Source organism: Lactuca sativa, chromosome 7 (genome assembly GCF_002870075.4).
Source record: "Lactuca sativa cultivar Salinas chromosome 7, Lsat_Salinas_v11, whole genome shotgun sequence".
Classification (NCBI taxonomy): domain Eukaryota; kingdom Viridiplantae; phylum Streptophyta; class Magnoliopsida; order Asterales; family Asteraceae; genus Lactuca; species Lactuca sativa.
In genome coordinates this window covers 105,645,751-105,668,832 of record NC_056629.2, presented here as the reverse complement: position 1 = coordinate 105,668,832, position 23,082 = coordinate 105,645,751, and the positions used below count along the sequence as shown (strand labels likewise).

The following is a 23,082-nucleotide window of genomic DNA, read 5'->3' as shown; positions in this document are numbered from 1 at the left end:
AGGGTTTCATTAAACAACGCGGACTCGCCGAGTCCAGGCGCGAACCTGCGTCCAAAATCGCGATCCTACTCGGCGAGTCTGAGCTCCAACTCGCCGAGTCCCCTCACAAACATCAAAAATTGAAAGCATAAAAGATACCTGGAAATCCGGGCTGTTACAACTCTCCCCCACTAGAACTAGACTTCGCTCTCAAAGTCTCGCTCTGAAAATAGCTCCGGATGCTGCTCACGCATCTCTCGCTCCGGCTCCCAAGTCATATCTGATCCCTTCCGATGTTGCCACTGAACCAACACTTAGGGTATCTCCTTGTTCCTCAGAACCTTAATCTTCCGATCTCTGATGGCCACCGGCCTCTCGGCATAATTCAGGCTCGCATCCACCTGAATATCCTCTAATGGAACCACTGTCGACTCATCGGCTATACACTTTCTCAGCTGTGACACATGAAAAGTGTCGTGAATCTGCCCCAACTCTGCTGGAAAATCCAAACGATAGGCTACCCGGCCTTCCCTCGCAACCACACGGAATGGACCAATATATCGGGGCCCCAACTTGCCCCTCTTCCTGAATCGAATCACTCCTTTCCAAGGAGAGACCTTCAGGAGAACGAGATCGCCGACCTGAAACTCAAGCTCGGATCGACGTTTTTCCGCATAACTCTTCTGTCGGCTCTGGGCGGTCAACAACCTCTGTCTGACTTGCTGAATCTGCTCTGTCGTCTGAAGCACGATCTCTGTACTACCCATCACTCTCTGCCCAACCTCTCCCCAGCAAATGGGGGTCCGACACCTCCTCCCATACAACAGCTCAAAGGGTGGCATACCCATGCTCGAATGATGGTTGTTGTTGTAGGAGAACTCTGCCAAGCGTAAATACGCATCCCAACTACCCCCGCAGTCCAACACACATGCGCGGAGCATGTCCTCAAGCGTCTGAATCGTCCGCTCACTCTGACCGTCTGTCTGGGGATGATATGCGGTACTAAAATGCAGTTTAGTACCCAACTCTTCCTGAAATTTCTTCCAAAATCTGGAAGTGAAACGCACATGCCGAGATACCACTTCTCTCACATACACCTCTGCTAATTTCTCCGCTGAAGAACTCTCACTGATGGCAAGGAAGTGAGCGCTCTTCGTCAACCTGTCCACAATCACCCAAGTTGCATCAACTCCTCAGGCAGTCCTCGGCAATTTGGTGATGAAATCCATAGTGATCTGTTCCCACTTCCACTCGGGAACCTCCAATGGATGCAACATGCCATGCGGCCTCTGGTGCTCGGCCTTAACCCTACGGTAGGTCAAGCACCTCTCAACAAACCATGTGACGTCTCTCTTCATATAGGGCCACCAATACTCCTTTCTCAAATCCAAATACATCTTCGTAGCCCCGGGGTGAATCGAAAATTTCGATCGATGCGCTTCCTCCATAAAAGTAGTACGCGTACCGCCCACAAACGGTACCCAAATTTGACCCTGAAAAGTCATAAGCCCTCGACCATCCGTGACAAACTCCGAAACCAACCTCACGACCCGTTCCTTCTTCTGCATCTCAGGTTGCACAGCCTCGGCCTGTGCCCCACGAATGGCATCCAGTACCGGAGCGATCACGGTCAATCTCAAACATACATTCCGCAGTGGAGTGCTCTCCGCCCTGCGGCTCAACGCATCGGCTACCACATTAGCCTTGCCTGGGTGGTACAGGATCTCACAATCATAATCCTTGACCACATGCAACCACCTCCTCTGCCGCATATTTAGCTTGGGCTGATCCATCAAGTACCTCAAACTCTTCTCTTCCGTGTATATAGTACACCGAAACCCATACAAGTAGTGACGCCAAATCTAAAGGGCGAACACTACTGCCCCCAACTCTAGATCATGGGTGGGATATCTCGTCTCATGAGGCTTCAGCTGCCTCGATGCATATGCTATCACATGCCCCCTCTGCATCAGCACCGCACCTAACCCCAAAATTGACGCATCACAATATACTACAAAATCCTCCATCCCTTCCGGGAGAGCTAATATCGGGGCTTCGCACAACCTTTGGCGAAGTGTCTCAAAGGAGGCCTGCTGCTCGGGACCCCATGAAAAAGCAACACCCTTCTGGGTCAATCTGGTGAGTGGCACTGCGATCTTGGAGAAATCCTTGATAAATCTCCGATAATACCCTGCCAACCCAAGGAAACTCCTAATCTCAGAGGGTGACTTTGGCACCTCCCAACTCATCACCGCCTCAACCTTGGCCGGATCGACCAGTGTCCCTTCCTGGTTAACAAGATGTCCTAAGAACTGGACCTCCCGCAACCAGAAATCACACTTGGAGAACTTTGCATAAAGCTTCTCCGATCTCAGGACCTCAAGGACCTCCCTCAAATGCTCCTCATGCTGCTCTCTAGATCTCGAATATATCAGAATGTCGTCGATAAATACAATCACTGACCGATCCAACATCGGCCTACATACACGGTTCATGAGATCCATGAACACAGCCGGGGCATTGTTGAGCCCAAAAGGCATCACCACAAAATCATAATGCCCATAACGCATCCTGAACGCTATCTTTTGGACGTGCTCATCCTGCACTCTCACCTGATGGTATCCGGACCTCAAATCGATCTTGGAGAACCAAGATGCTCCCTGTAACTGATCGAACAAATCGTCGATCCTCGGTAACGGGTAACGATTTTTGATCGTCAGCTTGTTCAACTCCCGGTAATCAATGCACATCCGGTGTGAACCATCCTTCTTCTTGACGAACAAAATAGGTGCTCCCCACGGCGAGCTACTCGGCCGAATAAATCCCTTACCCAGCAGCTCCTGAAGCTGCGAGGATAACTCTTGCATCTCTGGAGGTGCAAGGCGATAAGGCACCTTAGCGATAGGCGTGGCCCCCGGAACCAAATCGATACTGAACTCCACTTGCCTCACAGGAGTCACACCCGGCAACTCCTCGGGAAAAACATTTGGAAACTCACGCACCACCGGATCCTCCTCAACTGAACTCGGCCTCTCGGAAGCCACCCGCGTATCCATCACATACGCCACATAACCCTTACAGCCTTGCTGTAGACACTGCCTCGCCCTAGCGGCCGAACAAAAAGCTGATCCCGAATGTGTACCCTCGCCGTACACTGAAAGAACTCCCCCACTAGGGTCTCGTATGGTCACCAGCTGACACTCACAGTCGATAACTGCGTCGAATCGGCTCAACCAGTCCACGCCCAAAATGACACAGACATCACCCATCGCAATAAGAACCAGACAATCGGAAAATCAACCCCGCAAATCTCTAACACACATCCCCGGAGAACCTCCGTGGCACAAATCACTCTCTCTTCAGCTATGGAAACTCTCACAGGCCGACTCAACGCCTCACGACTAACACGGATATGCTGACTAAAGGCCAAAGATACAAAAGACCGACTCGCACCCGAGTCAAATAACACTAAAGCAGGTACAGAGTTCACAAGGAAAGTACCTACGCATAACATAATATAAGCATAATATCTCAACATCAAAATAAATACATGAAAGAAAACATACCCGCCACAACATCGGGCGCAGCGCGGACCTCCTCCGTAGTCAACTGGAAAGCTCTCCCACGAGCCCTCGGGGCGTCGGCCTTCACTGGTCGAGTCTCAGTAGCCCTGGCAGCAGGTGCAGATCCCTGATGAACCTGAGGGCACTCGGCCTTCCGATGGCCGGTCTGGTTGCAATGAAAGCAAACCAAAAACCCCTTGGGGCAATCCCTAGCGATGTGCCCCTCCTTGCCACACTTGTAGCAAGCACCTGATCGACATGTCCCCTCGTGACCCTTGCCGCACTTTCCGCAAGTGCGGCCCTTCGGACCTCCTGTCCTCGAATCGGTGGACTTAGTCCGCTTGGCTGCCGGCTGAGACTGAGCCAGCCGCCGATCCACCCGTTGAGACTCGGCCTCCTCCCTGGCCTGGGTCTCCAGCTCGATCTCGCGCTTCCTGGCATTCGCCTAAAGCTCAGCAAAGGTATGATACGTTGAGTTCGACACGAACTCCCGGGTATCCCTCCTCAACACACCCAGATACCGGCTCATCCGAGCCTGCTTTGTGGACACCTGCTCGGGGCAGAACATCGCCCTCTCATGAGACTTCCGCGTGATCACCGTAACTAAATCATTACCCTGCTTGAGGGTCAAGAACTCCTGAACCAACCGTTCCCTCTCCACCGGGGGAACGTACTCGTCTCTGAAAATAGAGGTAAACCTCTCCCACGTCATAGCTGAAATCTCTGTGAAAGTGAAGTTCACCGTCACGAACTTCCACCAATCCTTCGCTCCCAGACGGAGCTGGTTCAAGGCGAACCGTACTCTCAAATGCTCCGGACATGAACAAGTGTAGAACCATCCCTCGATATCAGCAAACCATCTCATCGCAACGATCGGATCCTGCGTCCCGTCAAACTCAGGTTGCTTCGTGTTGCTGAACTCCCGAAACAGCAACAAGTCACCTCCCTGTGGTCTGGCAGCGGCCACAGCTGCGGTAGCTGCAGCGGTTGCAGCCTCAGTCAATGCGGCGTACCGCTCATCAAAGGTCTCCATCAAAGTGGTCTTAATAGACCCAAACATCTCCGGAATCTCAGCCCAGATCGCTGTAGCCACCTCCTCATGAATCATCTAACGAATCTCCTCATCACTCACACTGCTCGTACTAGGTCTGTGGCGTGGTCCAACCATGATGCCTCTGAAATACAACATAGAACTATCAGAGACTCTATCGAGCATAATCGCACTCGATAACGCAACCCTACTCAGTCTTCGATACCCAGGGATTCTTACTTGGGTCGCCCACTGACCCGGTGTCTTTGGTAGTACGGGCCCAATACTACCGACCACACCGCATCAGCATTCATCCCAAGTCCTCCTCCCGAAACCCCGGATCCTGAGTACTCTACTCTTGTCATGCACTAACTACCCGCTCGCTCTCAAAGCATCTCATAGCAACAGACTTCCCTAGACTAAGGCATCACAAATCAGGCCACTCTAGTCCTATCATTAATACCTAGTCATCTAGCATGCATAACATTTCATATCATATCATATCATATCTCTTAACACAACATTGTAAGGGTATTTTGGGTATCTTTACCGTTCGGGCGCTGGTTGATCGTACACACTACTTCATTCTTGTTTACCACAAAATCCTTTATAAAAATTTTATGCCTTTGTTTTTATAAGTTTTCCTCAAATCCTCGGTTTGATTTCAGTTATGCCCGAAGGTGTATCCGAATCCCTCAAACCAAGGCTCTGATACCAAATTGTAACAATGGAAATTTTAAAACAAAATTTTCATTTCTAAAAATGTATTTTCATCCAAAACAAGGCATAAATATCCAACGTATCATGTCATAATACAAATCATATAAATCCCAAGATCATAAATCATCCATCAGTGTGTACAGATCACACCGGCGCCTTCCTACGGTCCTCGCTAGTACCTGAAACACATACACAACAACTCTAAGCATAAATGCTTAGTGAGTTCCCCCAAATACAACTTACGCACGTACGCCTTTCCAGGCCCTGACCTTCCGGTCCATGTGTCTCAGGGGACTTCCGTCCCTGCTGGGTAAACCTTCCGGTCCTACCCACGCCAACCTTACGGTCCACATTACAACGCCTTCCGGCCCATAACATATTCGCCTTCCGGCCCATAACATAATGCCTTCCGGCCCATATCAAGCATATCATACATAGCACATATAACAATTAACTTATCACATATAACACATATGTCTCATACCATATTTGACCTTCCGGTCACACAGTCAAAACCCTTCCACGTACAGTATAGTGAGAAGACTCACCTCGTAAATATCGATAGCTAGCAAATCCCGAAATCACTCATGCTCGATCCTCCGAGCTACAATCTCCCTATATCATCATACGTCTCTTATTAACACTTTTACCACTAAGGTTGACTACCCTATTTAAGTCAACACTAGTCAACTCTTGGTCAACGGTCAACGGTCAACTTTGACCGGACTCGGCGAGTGCGTTAGGGCGACTCGGCGAGTTTAGACGTTTTCACCAACTCTCTAGGATTCCCTTTTGACACGTCGAGTACTCCCCCTGACTCGACGAGTTCCACCTGGAAGAATCGTGGGGCCACCCCGACTCAACTCGCCGAGTCTCAAGAACAACTCGGCGAGTCCCAGTTCAACTCAGACCACCTGTCAACCCTCTCTAACTCGCCCTGACTCACTGAGTCAACCTATCACTCGACTGGACCACTCACTGGGCGATCTAAGGGCAATCTTCAAGCTCCAGCTTGCTTCTAAGGTCAGATCTGCTCCAACAATTCATAGATCTGGCCTTCCTAGACTGATTCATCGCGTAAAGTCCTTATCTTGGTGTTCATAACACACCCCATGGCTCATAAATGGCATTTTGACCTAAGGCATAAGGATTCCAATCCAAAACCTCCATTGATTTACAAAAAGCTTGGGCAAAGGGACACTCTGGACCTCCAAGGGTCCAGATCTATGGTCTAAATCGCTTAAGGGACCAAGGGAGCACTAGATCTAGCCACAAAAGGGCTCAATAAGCCCTAAATCAATGTAAACATCAACATAGAAGAGGATAGCTCGAAGATATTACCACAATAGTGATGTTCTGGACTCCAAACTCTCAGAAAGTGGCTCCTCTTGCTTTCCCTTAGTTGATCCTCCCTTTCGCTTGGAAGATGACACCTCCAAGATCAATAATGGCCTCCTACTTTCCTCCAAACGCTCACACTCGATTATGGTTTCACTCAAGGGACTGGTGAGCACAAATGACGGCCATAAGGCCCTTTAAATAGGTCCCAGACCCGAGAAATTAGGGTTTCATTAAACAGCGAAGACTCGCCGAGTCCAGGCGCGAACCCGCGTCCAGAATCGCGATCCTACTCGGCGAGTCTGAGCTCCAACTCGCCGAGTCCACTCACAAACATCAAAAATTGAAAGCATAAAAGATACCTGGAAATCCGGGCTGTTACACAAGATCTTACTTGTTACCTAATGAAAAGTCCCTTTAGTTTTAAGTGATCTTTTATGAATTTGTCTAAAACCAAGGCTTTTCTTTCCCTAAAGATCCAGTTTATTTTTGTTTGTGAGATTTCTATAATTTCTTTTGTCACTATAAAATATGCCCTACCTACTTGTCCAACAGATCACATTGATCTTACAAGTACTTCATTCAGTTTCGGTCATGTCAAGTATCGAAATTATGAACTGAAGCGAAAGCCACCCTTGATAACCTTCAAAAAGATGCCTTTCAATACATCTTAACAAGTTATTGATCGTTATTTAATGGGAAACCAAACAAGCACTTTAATGTCTTTCTTGACTTTGAAGGAAGTGATTCGAGCCCAGAATCAATTGTTTTATGTCTCTTTAAGACATCACAAATTATCACAAAAAGTTTGCTTTATTTCTTTACCTTTTACACTCTATGCACGAAAATTTTTAATTTTCCAAACTCTGGTTCTTTTAAGGTTGTTCAATACTGCACAACAGGGAATGGCGATTCAAATGAATTTTGGGGTGACGATTGGGATAAAGTTAAAGCTGACTCAGCGGTTATCTAATCGTTTTGACGATTTGAAAAAGCGAATTTTATGGAATGGCGTGCAAAAAGGAAATGTCGTTTCTCTTTATTGCGTCATCATCGGTATGCCAACTGTTCATCCGTCAAGTCAGGTGCTATTTTTGAAATAATCCAAGATCTCAGCCGGATTTTTCTCTCTCCTCCTTGTACATATAAAAGGAATTGGAACGGTAATCTTTACCCTTTTATCACTCACAAAACTCTCTCAAAGAAAAACAACGATTTCTTTTACTATTCATCATCTTCTTCCAAGCTTCTACAATGGCAGACTCTTCGTCCGTTCAAGATACTTCTGTTGGTCAACCACTTCTCACAATCAAACCTCAACAAAACCTGATCATCGATCTCACTCCTTTTATCTGTGAACCCTACATGTTATATGTCGTCGAGTGTCTCAAATACTCACCTCTCGTCGAAGCTCTGACCAAAGTTGAACTCATACCAATGTCCTGCCTTCTCTTGTCTACTCCACTCCTTACTATGACAAGGTTCATGAAAGGATTCACTTTGAAATCCACAATGAGAAGACCTCCATCTCCAAGAACTGCTTCTGTGCCCTAATTGGTCTTTCTCAAGAACAATCTCTGGTAAACCCTGAATCCATCACCACTGGTCAACTATTTTCTATGTTTTATCAGATGGGGTATACTGAAACCCTCACCACAATAACCAAGTTCAAGAAGTCCTACCTTCCTCCTCAATGGAATGGGCTTTTCACTTTGCTGTTCAAAGGACTCTCTGAGTGAATCGCCGACTCAGATGGGGCGAGCAAGTATTTCATGACTGTGCTATATGGACTGTACCATGGGATAGATTTGGATTACGGTACTATTATCTGGCAGCAACTGGTATGAAGCTTGGTCTCTTCATCCAGGCACTCAGAGATTTCTTGTGGGCGATTTTGGTTCATAATCACTAACTGGGCAATGGATCGCCTTCATGTTCCAATCATGGCGGATTCTATTCTCTCTTCCATCGCTACTTTTCACACTACCAAAATCATAGTCACAGATCCCACCATGTACTCCTTCATTGGATCTGTTACTGAAACCATGCTCACTCGTGTCTCTGCAGCGAGTAATGTTTTGCATCAATACAGGAAGATTTCGTCTTCGGGTCCAAGGGAGCTTACGCTAGCCATGGTTCGCTCCATTGAAGAGGCTGACAAGCCAGCGAAAAGGGGCAAGAAAACTAAAACTCAGAAGGAGGCACATGTTTCTAAATAAACTAAGGGGCAAAACCCTAATAAGCGAAAGTCTGACAGGGCTGCTACATTACAGGCTCAACCGAAGAAACAAAAGAAGCCTACTAGGAAGCTCATACTCCAATCTTCTAGTGATTCAGACTCAGAGTATGTTCCTCCCAAACATAGGTCTGCTCCTCCTTCAGAATCTGAGAGTGAAAGCTCTGATTATGAGGCTTCAGGTCGAGGTGATACTCCACCTCGCTCCCCTACCCCAGAAATTCCAGTTTGCTCCCACCCTCCTTCACCTCCACCTGTAACCATCCCAGTATCCATCCCTCCAATATTTCCTATTCCAACCAGTCAACCATCCACTACAATTCCCATCCTACTCCTATATTCACAGACACTACTACCACCACTACTATCACAAGGGCTCATTCTACCGCTCCCACTCCACCTGTTACTACCAAACCACCAGTAACAACCAAACCACCTGTCACAACCGAACCTCCAACCACTACCAAACCCTTATCTCCTACTCCATCTACTGAAACCACCCATGTTCTAGGTGGTGAGGACTTGGAATTTGATTCCACGTATTTTAGTCCTTATCGTGTACAGAGTGATGAAGATGATGATGAACCTGTTACCAAGAATCATCTCAAAACAGTAAACGACAAACTAGATCAGCTGCTTTCCTCTTCTTCTTCTGGTGCTTACTCTAAAGCTGCATTAAAGGCCTTGTTCTCATATTTTGTTCAAGAACACAGCGCCTCGCTCACTGCTGCAGCTAAGGCTATTAAAGCCTCCACTTCTTAGTGTCAGCAAGCCTCTCTCGTTGTTGAGGCTTCCACCAAGGAATGCAAGGAAGCGACTGCAAAAGTCGATAAACTAGTTTCTGAAGCTCACATTTTTCTAGATTCTTTGCCGGCAGCTGCTAAGAAAAATGCTCAAACCGTCAATGCTTCGGTGGATAACCTTCAACGGTCCCTTTAATCTGAAAGGTCAAATCTTGAAGCCGCATGCCAAGTGATCGAAGCTGCCAACGAATCTCTACATGCTAATGTTAATGATCACCTGACTCAGCTTGAGGCAGAATTAGCTGTAGAGAATCGTATTATGGATGAGCTTCACAGATGAACGTCTCAGCTGAAGATGCATAATCTCAAGCTTCGTACTGCCACTGCTGATTTCAATGACTTGATGTCTTAAAGGGAGGTTACTCGAAGCTCTGTTGCTGACGTACACTCCATCCTCCTTCATCTCCTTGAATCTCATGATCCTATCATCACCAATACTATCAGACGACACTTGGCTGACAAGCTCAGACCAGCATTGGACATCTTTAGTCGTATTGAGGGTGTTTCGGTGACTGGTGTCCAACTGAAATAAGGGGGAGAGAAGGCAACAACTCAACCTCCTCCTGCACCGAAACCATCCACTGAACCGAAGGGTAATGAATCTTCTGTCATTAAGAAGGAAAAGAAGAAGAAGAAGATTGGGGAGGATAACACGGAAAATGAAGATGATGTCTATGCTGAGAATCCTGAAAAGCCTTTTCAGAAGGCAAAGTCCTCTAAGAAAGATGTAGAAGAAAAGTACAAGAAACAACAGGCTGAGCTTGAGCAAAAGCAAAAGGAGACAGAGCTCCTAGAAAAGAAGAAGTCCATGTTTCCTGTCTGGACTATACGCTTCAAAGGTGTGCCATTGATGACCCTAGCATACTTTGGCTTGAGCCTGTAATGTCATTTGGGCTCAAGAACTCCAAGGATGCACAGTTTGACATGCCGATCACACGAAAGGCATTCATTTTTCACTGCTTTAATTCAAATGCTGCCATTCCTTCTCCAGACCCGAAGGTAGATAGGGATCTATTGGAGTTCTACTTAGAGTTTGCTCAACCCCAGTACTTGACCTGGAGTTCGAAGAAAATTACTACCGTCAAGGTTTTAAGGCCATACTCAGTGGGGAATTTTATTAACGTTAAATTCAAAGAAACTCGAGGCACCGAAGGCTTAGTTCACAATTTCACCCTTGCTGATCTACCAAACCTCAACCCCCACGACTAGATACTCCTCAACAACATTTTATTGTCAAATCCACGGGAGTATCAACTAATAATTTACCATGTCAAGCAAATGCTTGTGTGCTACATTCACGAGGTAGCGAAGATGGACCAAGAGATTGCTTCTGCCATTCACAAGCGAACCACGATCAAGACTATGGGCAAAGCAAGCAATGTCAATGCAATGGTCAAGGGGAAGATTGATTTGAAATACCACACTATAATGTTTGTTAGGGGTGAAGGTCAGAAATGCCTGTTCGCCCTTGTTGACAAACACCTCTTCTCAACTTCTTGCCTAGAGCATATTTTGGAGATTATTCAGAGGTGTGATCAGAATAGTACAGCTGACAAGAAGTTGTTCACTTATATGCTGAGGTGGTATATCTAGTTTCGGCAGACACTTCTTGCAATAATTCCTCGGCTGTTCAAGGTGATAAAGACAGTGAAGCCAACACAGAAGAAATAAACTCCTGCCTCATTTGATGCAAAGGGGGAGATTGTTGGGATTATTATGTTGCGTCATGGGCTCGGTCCTTAGCCCAGTTTTGATTGCCGGTTTTGGGCCTGTCCAACTGTGCATGTTTTTTGTCACACCACCAAACCAGAATGGCGGAAACATTCGGGGGTGGATGACTTCACGTAGTATCACAACAATTGAATATTGTAAAGAAAGTAACACAACCATCATATATATATAATAAAAACGTATATTGTTGCGTTATACATATTTGCAAAAGAATATTACAATATGATGATATAAATGTTTAATGATAAACGTCCTTAGCGTTCCTTCTTCAAAAGCTGGTGGTTACCTGAATTACTGATTCCCTGAGAAATACAAGTGGTTTCGAAAAAGTGTCAACAATTAAGTTGGTGAGTTCATAAGTGTTTTGTGTTGAAAAGTATGCCCTTTTGGTAGTAAATCGATGAACGAGGTTTTCAGAAAATCGAATATTTTCTATAAATGGTTTGAAAAGTTCCCAGAATTGGACTGCGTTAGTGTGTTTCATACTTGAATAATAATGATAAACTTTGTGCTAAAAATAACGTGAAAAAACTGAATGCATATATGAATCTCGTAAATCAAACTTGTTTTTATACTTTTATGTGAGTTTTATAACCATACTATTGACATTGACTGCCTGTAACAATAATCTTCAGGTGTTGTAGTGTTATGACATTTGTCACCCCAGACCTGCCGGTCTAACTATAGCTAATAGTTTAGGTGCGGGGTTGTCAATCCCGTATAGATCTATACACAAGTATCACGCTCTCCCTCCAAGAGATTATGGTATATAATACAGGACTTGAAATGCATACATAAGTGTACGTTGAAGTTTGAATGTCTCACATTTCTTGATATAAATAAATTTACGATAAGAAAGACTTTACTTTATTTGAAAGTATTTCGCTTGTCAAGATGTATATGTAAAAATGTATGAATAACTTGTTAACTATACTCATTATAGTTTCTCGGAAAGTATGTTTTCATTTAGTAAAAATAACTTGGTGATATAATAGCCCTTTAAACATAAAGATGTTTATATCAATACTCTATAAGATAGATATTATATTTATGTTTATAAAACGATACATTGACTTGTAATGTACTTGTATTTCCCCCTAAACGTAATCTGGGACTCGACTCTGGGTCTAGTACGCTGGGCGTAATCTGGGATTACGCTTGGCATACTCCAGTCTCCCATCTGCTAAATTCCGTAACTTTCGCGTACGGGATCCGTTTTTCGCGTTCTTTATACCCACGCGTAAATGAGATTATGCTCTACAACTTTCATTTAGACTCCGTCAACTAGTTTTGACTTTATTTTTAATGATATATTTTTAATAGGCCGGGACTGCTAAAGTCTGTTGAAAATTCATAGTTTCTTTATTCGACGTCGGTTTTCGTTTGTCTTTTTGTCATTTTACTCCTATTGTGGAGATCTTCAACTCTCATTTAGGTTGCGTTAGCTAAATAACACTCGATCTTCAATTCGAGTTTTTAGCCCTCTACTACTGTTACGAAACTTTGGAAATTCGTAACTTCTTCATACGAGGTCCAATTTGGGCGATCTTTTATGTATGTTTACAGTTTAATGAACTCTACATCTTTTGTTTAGATACTTAAGGCAAAAATGCATTTTATTGAAATTTCACTTTTTACGTTAAATAGCGTTTTAACGGTGTGTCGTAAATATACGAGTGGTTATAATTTCTTCAATATAACCCAGTTTTGAACGTTCTTTACGTTTTTGGAAACCTTGGCATGATATCTAATATTTGATGCATCCCAACTTAGATATTTGAACACTTTATTTTTGAGGTTAATTTAGTTGATTCCAAATAGTTTTCATTGTATTTGACATTTGAGCGTTACACTACTTTTGGAAAAATATAGGGTTGTCACATCATCCCCCTGTTAAGGGAATTTCGTCCGGAAATTTAATCTAAGATAGAGTTTACAGGTTAGGAAAAAGAAGCGTGTACTTTTGTTTCATCTGATCCTCGTGTTCCCAGGTGTATTCAGGTCCTCGCTTGGCGTTCCAGCGGACATTTACAATAGGTATGCGGCTTTGTTTAGTCCTTTTTATTTCCCTATCCATGATCTCTACTGGTTCCTCTACGAATTGGAGATTCTCATTTATTGCAATTTCGTCTAGAGGGATGACAAGGGTCTCATCGGACAAGCACTTCTTTAGGTTTGATACGTGAAAGGTAGGGTGTACCTTGTGGAGCTCCTAAGGTAATCTAAGTTTGTAAGCCACTGGACCGATCCTGGCAAGGATCTCGAATGGTCCGATGTATCTTGGGTTCAGTTTCCCGCGCTTCCCGAAGCGTATTAATCCCTTCCAAGGCGATACCTTTAGTAGGACTCGATCTCCGACCTGGAATTCCAAGGGTTTCCATCTTTTATCCGCGTAACTCTTTTGTCTGTCCCTTGATGCTTTTAAACATTCCCGGATCTGAAAAATCTTCTCCGTAGTTTCCCTTATGATTTCTGGTCCTGTGAGTGTGTTGTTTGTTGCTTGTCCTTTTGCTAGTTGTGTGTCCCCCACTTCAGCCCAACACAGAGGCGACCTGCATTCGCGGCCATAGAGAGCTTCGAACGGGGCAACTTTAATACTGGTGTGGTAGCTATTGTTGTACGACAACTCGACCAAAGGTAGATGTGTGTCCCATGCCTTGCCAAAATCGATTACACAAGCTCTCAGCATATCTTCTAGGGTTTGTATGGTCCTCTCGCTCTAGCCGTCGGTTTGTGGGTGATAAGCGGTACGCATGTCTAGTGTTGTCCCCAAAGCTTTTTGTAGCGACTGCCTGAACCTTGAGGTGAACCTACTATCTCGGTCCGAGATAATGGATATGGGCACACCATGTAGTCGTACAATTTCTCTGAGGTATGTCCTAGTTAGCTTCTCTAATTTATCTGTCTCTTTGATCGGTAGGAAGTGCGTTGATTTAGCTAGCATGTCAACAATCACCCAGATAGTGTCGAGTCCGCTTGCCGTTCTGGGTAGTTTGGTTATGAAATCCATGGTTATACGTTCCCACTTCCATTCTGGTATTTCTGGTTGTTGCAACAATCCTGAGGGCTTTTGGTATTCTACCTTGACATTGGCGCACGTCAGACATTTACTCACGTAGGTAGCAAATTCGGCCTTCATGTTCGGCCACCAGTACAACTTCTTGAGGTCGAGATACATCTTATCGGAGTTGGGGTGTATGGAGTATGGTATTTTATGGGCTTCGTTCATGACGACTTCTCTGAATCCGCCAAACTTCGGCGTCCAGATCTGATCCATGGAGTAATGAACTCTATCATTCTTGACCTCAAACTTCTTATCCATTCCCCTTAAGGCTTCCCCTGCCACATTTCCAGATGTTAAGGCTTCTATCTGGGCTTCCTTGATTTGTGTGGACAGGTGTGAATGGATTGTCATGGTTAAAGACTTCACTCTGCAACCCGAGTATTCCTTCCGGCTGAGTGCATCGGCCACCACGTTAGCCTTTCTGGGAGGATATCGAATCTCGCATTCATAATCATTTAGTAGTTCTACCCACCGTCTTTGTCTCATGTTGAGTTCTTTCTGGTTGAGGATATGTTGGAGGCTTTTATGGTCGGTGAAGATCGTACATTTCGTGTCGTAGAGATAGTGTCTCCATATCTTTAGAGTGAAGATGACTGCTCCTAGCTCAAGATCGTGCGTTGTGTAGTTCACTTCGTGTGTCTTTAGTTGTCTTGAGGCGTAGGCGATGACCTTCCCTCGTTGCATCAGGACACACCCAAGTCCTTGGTTTGATGCATCGCAATAGACCACGAAGTCCTCCGTTCCTTCCGGCAAGGTTAGGATAGGCGCACTACATAAGGCTCGCTTTAGCGTTTGAAACGCGGCGTCTTGTTTTTCTCCCCAGTCGAAGGTCACACACTTCTGAGTTAGGGTGGTAAGTGGTTTGGCAATCTTCGAAAAGTTCTGTATGAACCTTCGGTAATACCCGACGAGTCCCAAAAATTGTCGGATTTCTGTAGGGGTCCTTGGTGTCGTCCAACTTTCTATTGCCTTAATCTTAGAAGGATCCACGTGTATCCCCTCCTTGCTTACTACATGTCCTAGGAAATCCACTTTCCGAATCCAAAATTCGCACATGGAAAATTTTGCGTAAAGCTTCTCTGCCCTCAACGTTTCCAAAACTTAGCGGAGGTGTTGGCAGTGTTCTTCCTAGCTTCTAGAATAGATGAGTATATCATCTAAGAACACGATCACGAATTTATCCAGGAAGGGACGACATACTCGGTTCATTAAGGCCATGAACACCGCTGGAGCATTTGTCAATCCAAAGGGCATTACTACAAACTCGTAGTGACCATAACGTGTTCGGAAAGCCGTTTTCGGGATGTCTCCTTCCAGCACTCGCAGTTGGTGATAACCAGATCTTAGATCGATCTTTGAGAAGTAGCTTGCTCCCTGCAGTTGGTCGAACAGATCGTCTATGCGCGTAGGGGATATCGGTTCTTGATCGTGAGTTTGTTCAGCTCCCGATAATCGATGCACATGCGAAAGGATCCATCCTTCTTTTTCACGAATAGGACTGGTGCTCCCCATGGTGAGAAGCTCGGTCTGATGAATCCTTTGCTCAGCAGCTCATTTAACTGACTGGACAGTTCCTGCATCTCGGCTGGGGCTAAACGGTAAGGCGACTTTGCTACTGGGGTAGCTCCGGCGATTAAGTCGATTCTGAACTCAACTTAGCGCTCTGGTGGAATTCCTGGAAGATCTTCTGGGAAGTTGCAGACTTCCGGAATGTCTTTAATGTTCTTTGGTTCTTGTTTCTGGTCCACTACGTGGGCTAGCAAGGCATGGTATTACTTGCGAAGATATTTTTATGCCTTAACACAGGAGATGATTTGTAAATTTGAACTAGGTTTGTCACCATAAATGACAAGGGTTTCCCCGTTTGGCAGATTGAGGCGAATGGCCCTTTCGTGACAAAGTATATCAGCATGGTGAAGGCTCAACCAGTCCATACCGATGATGACATCAAAACTTCTTATCGAAGTGGGCATTAGGTCGATTTGAATTAAGTGTTCGTTTAAATTTAATGTGCACCCTACGTACATATCGCTTGTGCTTTCCGTTTTACAGTTAGCCATTTCTACAGTGAATATTTTATTGAGTGGTTGGGGTCTTTGATTAAGTAAGTGTTTGAATTTATGACTCACAAAACCTCTCTCCGCACCGCAGTCAAAGAGTATGCACGCATAAATGTTGTTGAGGAGAAACGTACCCGTAACCACCGTTGGGTCGGCTATTGCTTCATTTTGGCCTATTGCTAGCACTCTCCCAACACCGCCAACGTTCCTTGTCTTGGGGCAGTCCCTTTTGAAGTGCCCAGTTTCTCCACACCCAGAACATGCCTGGCTTATCCGAGTACCAGGAACTTGAGTGACTGGCCGTGCTGGTGCCTTACAGAAACGGGCTGTGTGCCCTTTCCTGTCGCAGTTCTTACAGTGCATCTCGCGGAAAATACCGTGGTGATGGTAGTTGCATTTGATGGACTTGGGTAGGTTCCCTGCATATGGTTTTGTTGGCGCAGGGGTAGCAGGAGTTGTCGTGGGAGCAGTAGCAGCATGAACCGTAACCATTTGTTTCTTTGAAGGTTCTTGCGAAGTTTGCCCCTTTCTCTTGTTCCAGAATTTCTTCATTCTGTTGTTGTTGGCATTGATCTCGTTGTTGCTATTCCCTTTGGTTGGTTCAGCCATAACAGTCGTGACTCCTTGACAGACACCATGATCAACGAGAGATTGTGCCAGTTCCTTGGCACTGTCGAAGGTCATGGGTTTGGAAGCTAACACACTTCCTCGAAGTTGGGTGATAGTCCCCAGATGTATCTCTCAACCTTTTGGCTTTCCAGGATCAACATTCCTGGGCAAAGTGTTATTAAATCACTGAACCTGTTGGTGTAACCTGCGATGTCCGAGCCTACCATCGAAAGGCCCCACAGTTCCTGTTCAAGCTTCTGAATCTCGCCTCTTGGGCAGTACTCTCGAAGGAGCATTCGTTTCAAGTTTTCCCAACCCATGGAGTTCGCCACCACTAGGGTTAGTGTGTTGACGTGGCCGTTCCACCATGTCAGGACGCGTTCAGAGAAAGTAAAAGCAGCAAACTTTACCTTGCTTTCTTCAGGGCATGCACAAATTTCGAATACAGCTTCCGTTTTCTCTATCCATTGAGATAGAGCAAATACTCCCCCAGTCCCATAAAAGGGAATAGGTTTGCCGTTGGTGAAGTCTTTGTAAGTGCATACCCCTGAACAGCCTTGACCTTGGCCATTTGTAAAGCTGTTTGTTCCTCCTCCCGATCCGTTGTTGCTCATTTGAGCCATCGCTGCGGTTACAGCAGTTTGGAACATAACGACATCCATAATTGGAGGAGGTGGTGGAGGTGGTGTTGAAGTTGAGTTTCTGCGTGTTGATCTACGAGGAGGCATGTACTGGTAGAGAAAATAAGAATGAATACTATAAGTTTCTAATCGTGTGTTAGTTGTATCTTGTAATTTGTTTTGACTTTAGTTTATGGTTTCAAGGTTGGTATAGTAATTTTAGTTAATCCCATTAGTTCCGAGAGGTACACAAAGAAGTACTTCATATTTATATATATAGGTCACACCTGAGGTGTGTTACATTACGCTTCTTGTTTGGAAAATTTGACCTACCTAGAGGTCTCCGATTACAGATACAAAAGGAAATAAGGGAAAAACTTTTATCCGAAGTCCTATTTTAAAACAAAATTGTTGGGGTTTGAGCAAGTTCTAGTTGCGGCATGTTGCACGTTTGGAGCTAGATTCGGCATCTGACTGTTTGACTCCCATCAGGCGCCTCTCGAGATCTGCTTGTTGTTCCTTCATCTCTCTTATTTCTGTCAGTGCCGTTATCATTTGATTCGGAAGCGTCCCTGTGTAGATTTGGGTATTCTCATGTGGCCCTACCAGATGGCGGATGTCTGCGGCGTTACCCTGACTAGCAGCATTGATCTCGCGAACTCTGGCTGCTTGCTTGTCCGTCTGGTAGTTCTGGGTAGCTATGGCGCCCACAATGACAGGAAGTGCTCGATCAGCTGAGCCTCCCCCACTGACATTGTAAAAATCTCGACACATGCCGAAGGGAGGGCGTACACCTTGCTGGCGTCTCCAGTAGTAGAGGTGGCTTCCCCACATGGGAATGGGTCCCGGTTGATATGGTCTGATTTCGGGAGGATGAGGGATGGGAGGGTCGATTACTTCCGGCTCGGAGTCTGTTCCACTAGTAATTTCCTCAACCTCGTTGTCGACTTTGAATTCCTCTCCGACTTCGACTTCGAATTCTTCTTCGACTTCCTCTTCGAGTTCTTCCTCGACCCCCTCTTCGATTTCCTTTGGGTCTTCCTCCGGGTTTTCTTCTATCTAGCCGCCGTTGCCTTGGTTTGGGTAATAGGGATCTCCCGGTAAATGGAATCCGACCATTTGTCTGTTCTAGGATAGAGGTATGAGAAGAAAAGAAATTTCTATTTAACGACTTCCTACATTTCATTGTACAATTATTTTTAATAATACTCCTATAGTATTTCAAATTGGCGAATCTAAAATAGTTTGTATTTGGTAAGTTTTTGGCTTGTTATCCACTATTACCATTCCTCGACGTGCGTTGGTCAAATCTAGGATAAATATAGTTGATCAGGCTATATTTATTCTCGACCTGATTACATACCCCGAGGCCCAATCGTAGTGTCGCAACTTGCCTTAATACTTTTTAGAAAACTTGTCATGATACGAGACTAATACATGCGAGTAAAGATGTATATTTTTAAAAGAAAATATATTGTTCATGAAAACGTTTTGTCAGAGGGTTTTTGCTCCCCTTTGCATTCATAGTTTGTATATCTTATGTGGTTCGATATACTTAGTTCACTTTAAACAATTCTTTGATACCAATCTGTCACACCCCCAAACCAGAATGGCGGAAACATTCGGGGGTGGATGACTTCACGTAGTATCACAACAAGTGAATATTGTAAAGAAAGTAACACAACCATCATATATATATAATAAAAACGTATATTGTTGCATTATACATATTTGCAAAAGAATATTACAATATGATGATATAAATGTTTAATGATAAACGTCCTTAGCGTTCCTTCTTCAAAAGCTAGTGGTTACCTGTATTACTGATTCCCTAAGAAATACAAGTGGTTTCGAAAAAGTGTCAACAATTAAGTTGGTGAGTTCATAAGTGTTTTGTGTTGAAAAGTATGCCCTTTTGGTAGTAAATCGATGAACGAGGTTTTCAGAAAATCCAATATTTTCTATAATTGGTTTGAAAAGTTCCCAGAATTGGACTGCGTTAGTGTGTTTCATACTTGAATAATAATGATAAACTTTGTGCTAAAAATAACGTGAAAAAAACTAAATGCATATATGAATCTCGTAAATCAAATTTGTTTTTATACTTTTATGTAAGTTTTATAACCATACTATTGACACTGACTGTCTGTAACAACAATCTTCAGGTGTTGTAGTGTTATGACATTTGTCACCCCAGACCTGTCGGTCTAACTATAGCTAATAGTTTAGGTGCGGGGTTGTCAATCCCATATAGATCTATACACAAGTATCACGCTCTCCCTCCAAGAGATTATGGTATATAATACAGGACTTGAAATGCATACATAAGTGTACGTTGAAGTTTGAATGTCTCACATTGCTTGGTATAAATAGATTTACGATAAGAAAGACTTTACTTTATTTGAAAGTATTTCGCTTGTCAAGATGTATATGTAAAAATGTATGAATAACTTGTTAACTATACTCATTATACTTTCTCAGAAAGTATGTTTCCATTTAGTAAAATTAACTTGGTGATATAATAGCCCTTTAAACATAAAGATGTTTGTATCAATACTCTATAAGATAGATATTATATTTATGTTTATAAAACGATACTTTGACTTGTAATGTACTTGTATTTCCCCCCTGAAACATGAAAAGAATTGAAAGGTAGGGTATGAACTCACTCGTTTGTTTTGAAGAGAGAGAGAGAGGCTAGAGTTGAGCAGAACTTCGACTGCGGAAGGCTGCGTCTTCGGGCTCTTTGGGGATCTCGGTAGCGTAGATCTTTCGTCGGGGCTCGGGTGCGGAAACCGAGGGCGTCGGGAAAGCTTCTGGGCCTAGAAAGTATGAGAGGGTATGTGGGAGTTTGAGATGGTGTGCCAAAACCCGTAGCTCATGCCCTCTATTTATAGTGCTAGAGGATGGCGTACACGAGGCGTACCACCGGAGTACGCTGGGCGTACGCGGTACGCGGGGCGTACTTCGGTTATGCGGGGCGTAAAAATGCGTCACGGCTTACGACTCCGGTCTAGCTAAGCGTAGAGTTGTAGCCGATGGGACTTGACTCTGGGTCTAGTACGCTGGGCGTAATCTGGGATTACGCTGGGCGTACTCCAGTCTCCCATCTTCTAAATTTCGTAACTTTCGCGTACGGGCTCCGTTTTTCGCGTTCTTTATACCCACGCGTAGGTGAGATTATGCTCTACAACTTTCATTTAGACTCCGTCGGCTAGTTTTGAATTTATTTTTAATGACATATTTTTAATAGGCCGGGACTGCTAAAGTCCGTTAAAAATTCATAGTTTCTTTATTCGACGTCGGCTTTCGTTTGTCTTTTTATCATTTTACTCCTATTGTGGAGATCTTCAACTCTCATTTAGGTTGCGTTAGCTAAATAACACTCGATCTTCAATTCGAGTTTTTAGCCCTCTACTACTGTTACGAAACTTTGGAAATTCGTAACTTCTTCATACGTGGTCCAATTTGGCCGATCTTTTTATGTACGTTTACAATTTAACGAACTCTACATCTTTTGTTTAGATACTTAAGGCAAAAATGCATTTTATTAAAATTTCACTTTTTACGTTAAATAGCGTTTTAACGGTGTGTCGTAAATATACGAGTGGTTATAATTTCTTCAATATAACCTAGTTTTGAACGTTCTTTACGTTTTTGGAAACCTTGGCACGATATCTAATATTTGATGCATCCCAACTTAGATATTTTAACACTTTATTTTTGAGGTTAATTTAGTTGATTCCAAATAGTTTTCGTTGTATTTGACATTTGAGCGTTACACTGCTTTTGTAAAAATATAGGGTTGTCACATTTTTGTTCTAGGGTTTAGTATATAAGCTGCTTGCATGCAGTCTTTGGAGTTACCGTTTGTTTTGTTATTCTCATTGAGTTTTTGGTAAAACCCTAGCTCGCCTCTACAGTGGAATTTCTTTGTCGAGCTCTGCTGAGGCGTGACTTGATTTGAATCATAAGCACATCTTTGATTCCATTCTGAGTTCATATCATTACTGTGTTTGTCTTGATTGATTTTCATATTCTTACCTGTGAAAGATCTAAACGATCTATAGATTTATTTTCATCACCGACACTCAAAAGGTCACCTCAAGAGTTTACGAAATCACCTTAAAAATGCCTGCACGTGTCCACACACCTGCAAGACCTGCAAAAAACACCTTTTCAAAAGACACAAACAAAAGGGTCAAATCTTACAATCCTCGGACTGTACAAAAGCATATTTTTTCTTCAAAACAGCAAACTAAGCCAAATGTCAGGGGATATGATAAAAAGTTCACGTGTTAATGTCAATGTTAAAAGATCTACTCTCATGACAAATCTCATCATTCTCAAAAGACTCGTAACTATCCACAATCTCACAAAGCTCCAAAAGATCTTAAACACCCAGGACTAGGCTTGAAAGTTGACTTAAAACCTAACCCTGCCACCTCACATCATGCATCGATTAATACCTCGTATGTGACTCCGGGCACCAAACTCACTTAGGTGCCCAAATTAACCACTAAGTTTATGTAGTCATTGTGCAAGGAGGATCAAGAAGAAGAATGGTTGAACGATAATGCCTGCTCCTTGCACATGACCGGAAGGTTAGAATACCTTTGGGATTTTAGGCCTATATGCAATGGTGGAAATGTTACATTCGACAACAATGTGAATGGAATCATTCGAGGTTACGGTGTACTCACTATGGGGAACTTTTCAATTCAGAAGGCTGCTTATGTAGAAAGCCTTAAACACAATCTTATCAGTGTTGGCCAACTATGTAAGGCAGGCCATCGAGTTGAGTTAGATGATCAATTTTTTACGTTATGACGAGTGATAGAAGTACCTTCTTGATTATGTCACGATCCGAGGGTACCATGCATCCTTTCGATGTCTCTCTCATCATTGGAAAACCGCAGTTGTGTTTTCTCTCCAAAGTTGTATCCGAAGTTAGCTGGTTACGGCACCGCAAGCTCGCTCATCTCAACTTCAAGTATATCAACACCTTGGTTACTAGAGAGCTGGTGAGAGGATTACCCATTCTCAAGTTCAGCAACGACACTCTATGTCCTGCTTGTGAATGTGGTAAGCAGTCCAAGGTAAGTCACCCCATGGTGATTGATTCGTCAATATCTGAACCACTTGAACTTCTTCACATTGATCTCTGCCTTCCATCAACAGTAGCCAATCTTCATCACAAAAATTGCATACTGGTTATAGTTGATGACTTCACTCGCTTCACTTGGGTATTCTTCCTCAGACTCATATCATAAACAACGCAGATTCTCATCAACTTCATCAAAGAGATAGAACTTCAAATCAAACTGCC

At 44.0% G+C, this 23,082-nt stretch overlaps 1 protein-coding gene across 1 annotated transcript; it reads left to right on the top strand.

Annotated features, from left to right (window-relative positions):
- The first annotated feature begins 8,549 nt into the window (after nucleotides 1–8,549).
- Nucleotides 8,550–9,628, top strand: LOC111920360 (uncharacterized). Its single transcript, XM_023915929.1, has 3 exons — nucleotides 8,550–8,837; nucleotides 8,904–9,122; nucleotides 9,170–9,628. Exons 1-3 carry the CDS (start codon nucleotides 8,550–8,552, stop codon nucleotides 9,626–9,628), a joined length of 966 nt encoding a protein of 321 aa, XP_023771697.1.
- Nucleotides 9,629–23,082: the final 13,454 nt, after the last annotated feature.

Excerpts from the sequence above, each read along its gene's own strand:
- LOC111920360 (XM_023915929.1), top strand. The coding sequence starts at position 8,550 with ATGGATCGCCTTCATGTTCCAATCATGGCGGATTCTATTCTCTCTTCC. Across the intron at positions 8,838-8,903 it reads AAACTCAGAAGGAGGCACAT|GCTCAACCGAAGAAACAAAA; the intron begins GTTTCTAAATAA and ends GCTACATTACAG. Across the intron at positions 9,123-9,169 it reads ACCCTCCTTCACCTCCACCT|TCAACCATCCACTACAATTC; the intron begins GTAACCATCCCA and ends TATTCCAACCAG.